This window comes from Aspergillus wentii (assembly GCF_001890725.1).
Source record: "Aspergillus wentii DTO 134E9 unplaced genomic scaffold ASPWEscaffold_2, whole genome shotgun sequence".
In the NCBI taxonomy this organism is placed as follows: domain Eukaryota; kingdom Fungi; phylum Ascomycota; class Eurotiomycetes; order Eurotiales; family Aspergillaceae; genus Aspergillus; species Aspergillus wentii.
In genome coordinates, this window is record NW_024467833.1 from 1,370,703 (window position 1) to 1,374,333 (window position 3,631).

The window sequence follows — 3,631 nt, forward strand, 5'->3', positions numbered from 1 at the left end:
AGGTAGAGGTTCTCTAGAACTATATTAATAAATAGGTAAAGGTATTTAATATTAATATATATATTTAATAGCCATAAATTAATATACTTAAGATAAAGATATTAAGATCCTCTATATAAGGTAGTTAGTAAAGCCCTAAAAAGGTAAAAGAGAGGGCTTATTTATAATATAATTTATTAATCTTATTATTATAAACTAAGCTATTAATTACGGGATGATTTAAGAGACCTAGGTCTATAACATAATAATCTTTTATTAAGATAGGTATTTAAAGCTATATTAAAAGTATTAAAAACTAGAATATATATATACAGTAAACCACCGATATAAGCAACAGATCGGCGCAGACATTTCAGTTGCTTATATCGGTCAGTTGCTTATATCGATTTATATGGGTTCCGCCACTAATTAATATATACTTTAATATATATATATACACATTTAAACGCTGAAAAAGCTCTATATATTGCTCTGCTGCTGTACCTTCATTTTCCTCTGTAAATCATCTGTTTATGGTAAATAAGTTGCTGAATTAGGCCAGAATCCCCCCCTGCCTGCTGTTCTTTATATAAATAAAGCTTATATAGGCCCTCTAAGGCTTTAGATATTAGGATTTAAGGTAGTTCTTCCTAGGTCTCTTCTTTATTAGTATTATCCTCTTTAATAGTATTATTCTCTAGTAAATACTGAGCTAGGATACCTTTATCTATATCTATTAAATTATTATTAACCTCTTCTTTTATAGGGTTTATGAACTCCTTTAAATCTATTACTTCTCTAATATTATTAGATAGTGATATCTTTTTAATTCCTAGTAAGATATCTTTAATAACCTTAGAATTTAAGATTTCACTTCCTTCTTTATAAAGCACCTTCTTAAAGTAATTGCTTATTATATCTAAAGTTATATCTAGATCCTAAGTAGGAATTACCTATTAAATTACTTATAGAACTATTATTATAGATATAAGGTTAAATCCCTAATTAAACTAGACTATTATATAAAGAATCTATTATTACTTCTAATATACCTTCTATATATAAATAATCCCTTAATTAAGAGGCTGATAATGGCTTATAGAATCAGGAGGAAGCTATATAATTAGTATATTCTATAGATCTAAATAAATATCATTAACAGCCTTTTTATAGGCAGAGAAATTATTTATTAAGAGAATAACCTTTTAACCAGCCATTCTCCTATTAAACTAATAAAGCCACTCTTTAAAGATAATATTCATTATCTAGGCCTTCTTATTATAATACTAGAAGTAACCTAGATTCTCTATATTAATCTTAGCTACTATAAAGGCATGAGGTCTTTTTATAGGTCTAATAAACTAGATTAGGAGGCACTTAGAGGTATCTAAATTAATATAAAAATAAGCTATTATTCTAGCCTTATTCCTCTTCCTTCCAGGCTTTATATATATAGTTAAACTATAAAGCCCTTAATAAGAGAGAAAAGGCTTTAAATAATAGTAGGTATGGAGGGCAGCTTTCTACTTAGTAGAGATTAACTAATATATCCACTTTTACTTTATTATAATAGGTAAAGAGGGACTTAAGACATTAAAATAACCTATTTAGGAGATGGATATAAGTAATTTTATATAAGAGAAAGAGAGAATGGTAGTAACTATCTAATATCAGCATTCTAAGCAATTTAATATGTGGGATTAAAGATGACACGTCGCATTGTTGCTTATATCAGCGTTGCTTATATCAGTGGTTTACTGTACTTAATATCACAATAATAGATATATACAGTGAGGTGTACTGAGTTTGCGCCCCCCCCTTTTTTATCCGCGGGAGCCGCTTTTGATCAACCAATAATATTTCATTATTCTGCCAGTCTAAACCTCCAAAATCGCCTTTGCCCTAGTATTTTATATACTAGCCATCTGTGTTAATACACCCCCTACCAGACCGCCTCCGCAGACTGCCTACTTAGATAGAATTGTATTCTGTATACAACCAACATGTTAATTAAATATTATATATTATATTACTAATATGGCATGAAAAAGAGGCCTAAAACTATCACTATAAATATAATCTTAAATCTATAAGCTTCATTCTATTAGCTAGGGCATAAAATAAATTTATATAAAGTATCTAGAGTGGTTAATTAATATAATTAAAATAACTCTATAGTATAAAGCTATTTAGAATAATAATAAAATATAACTATACTCTAGCCCCCTATATAAGCTCTCTAAAGAGTAGAGAGATTATTTATATAATTATATAGTCTCTAATCCCTATATAAAATAGGTGGAACTACTAGATAAGGTAGATTATATTATTAAAAAGTACTTAATCTAGAAGCTTTTATATAAGATAGGATATTATAAATAGAAGTAACTTAAATACCTATTTCTCTATAAAATCTATACTAAAAAGCACCTTAAATAGGCACTTTTTTATATATATATTATACTCTAGAAGACTGGCTATATATCTAGTAGTCTAATAAGTATTCTATTAAGGAAGGTACTGATATATATCTAACCTAGACCTTTAACTTACTAAAGAATTAACTATAGGAGGGGGATATTAAGATAGTTAACTATAGAAAAGGAGTTAAGTAGATATTTTAGGCTACTTTTTAAGGAGAGACCTATATAGGTCTAGTACCTCTAGATAGTAATCTATTAGCTCTAAAGGGTGATATATCTAGGTTTATTATTTATACGCTTTACTATACTTTTTTACTAGATTACCTCTAACCTAGTAATATTCTTATATATAATAGTGCTAGTATCTATTAGGCTAATATTATTAAAGCACTTCTTAAAGACTTAGGTATTAAAGTTATAGTTTAGCCACTATATTTACTAGATTCCTCCCACTGTATATATAAGACCTATATAAAAAGATATCTTATCTAGAAAGACCTAAGTATATAAGGGTAGATAGTAATATTAAAGTATATTAACTATTATATAGGATACTAAATAGTTAGTTTAGTATATCCTTTAAAGAAAGAGTTAATAATTAAAGTAAAGGAAGTAATTAAAAATTATAAGCTATATTATTATATTTAAAAGTATTTCTTATAAAAGGATAATAATAAGTAACCTCTTATAATAGGGGTAAGTAAGTAGATTATATTAATAATAATTAATCTATTAATTATTCTAGTAGTTAATAAGCTAAGTAGTATTAGTGGCGGCCCGACCACCCACTGCCTCCGCTAGTGGGTGGTCAGTAGTATAAAGGAATTTTCAGTATAAAGGAGAAAAATGAAGCTTTTTATATTTTTACTACTAAACTCCTCTAGAATCTATGAAAGCTAATTAACTAATTCTCCAGCTAATTCTCTATATAAAGCTATAAAGTTATCTTCTTTAGAAGGTGCTAGTAGGAGATAGCTATATACCTCTTTATAAGCCTTATCTACTTTCTTCTTCTTATTTAACTCCTCTTTAGCTCTCCTATTAGTAATAGACTGATTTATATCCTATATAGTTAGTATTCTACTATCTCTAAGGTATTAAACCTCTTACTTAGTTATTCTATACTAGTAAGGTGCCTAGGATACCTTAATTTAGCTAAGAGTAGTATTTATAATAATAAGTTACTTAGATTAATATTTTTATTATTTAAATATATAATCTAGGCCATG

At 27.4% G+C, this 3,631-nt stretch overlaps 1 protein-coding gene across 1 annotated transcript; it reads right to left on the bottom strand.

The window, feature by feature from the left end:
• Positions 1 to 629: 629 nt before the first annotated feature.
• ASPWEDRAFT_103543 (uncharacterized protein) lies at positions 630 to 917 on the bottom strand (the record flags this gene model as incomplete). Its single annotated transcript, XM_040827571.1, has 1 exon — positions 630 to 917. A coding segment is annotated over one exon (288 nt), but the record flags the coding sequence as incomplete, so codon positions are not given.
• Between the last annotated feature and the right edge of the window lie 2,714 nt (positions 918 to 3,631).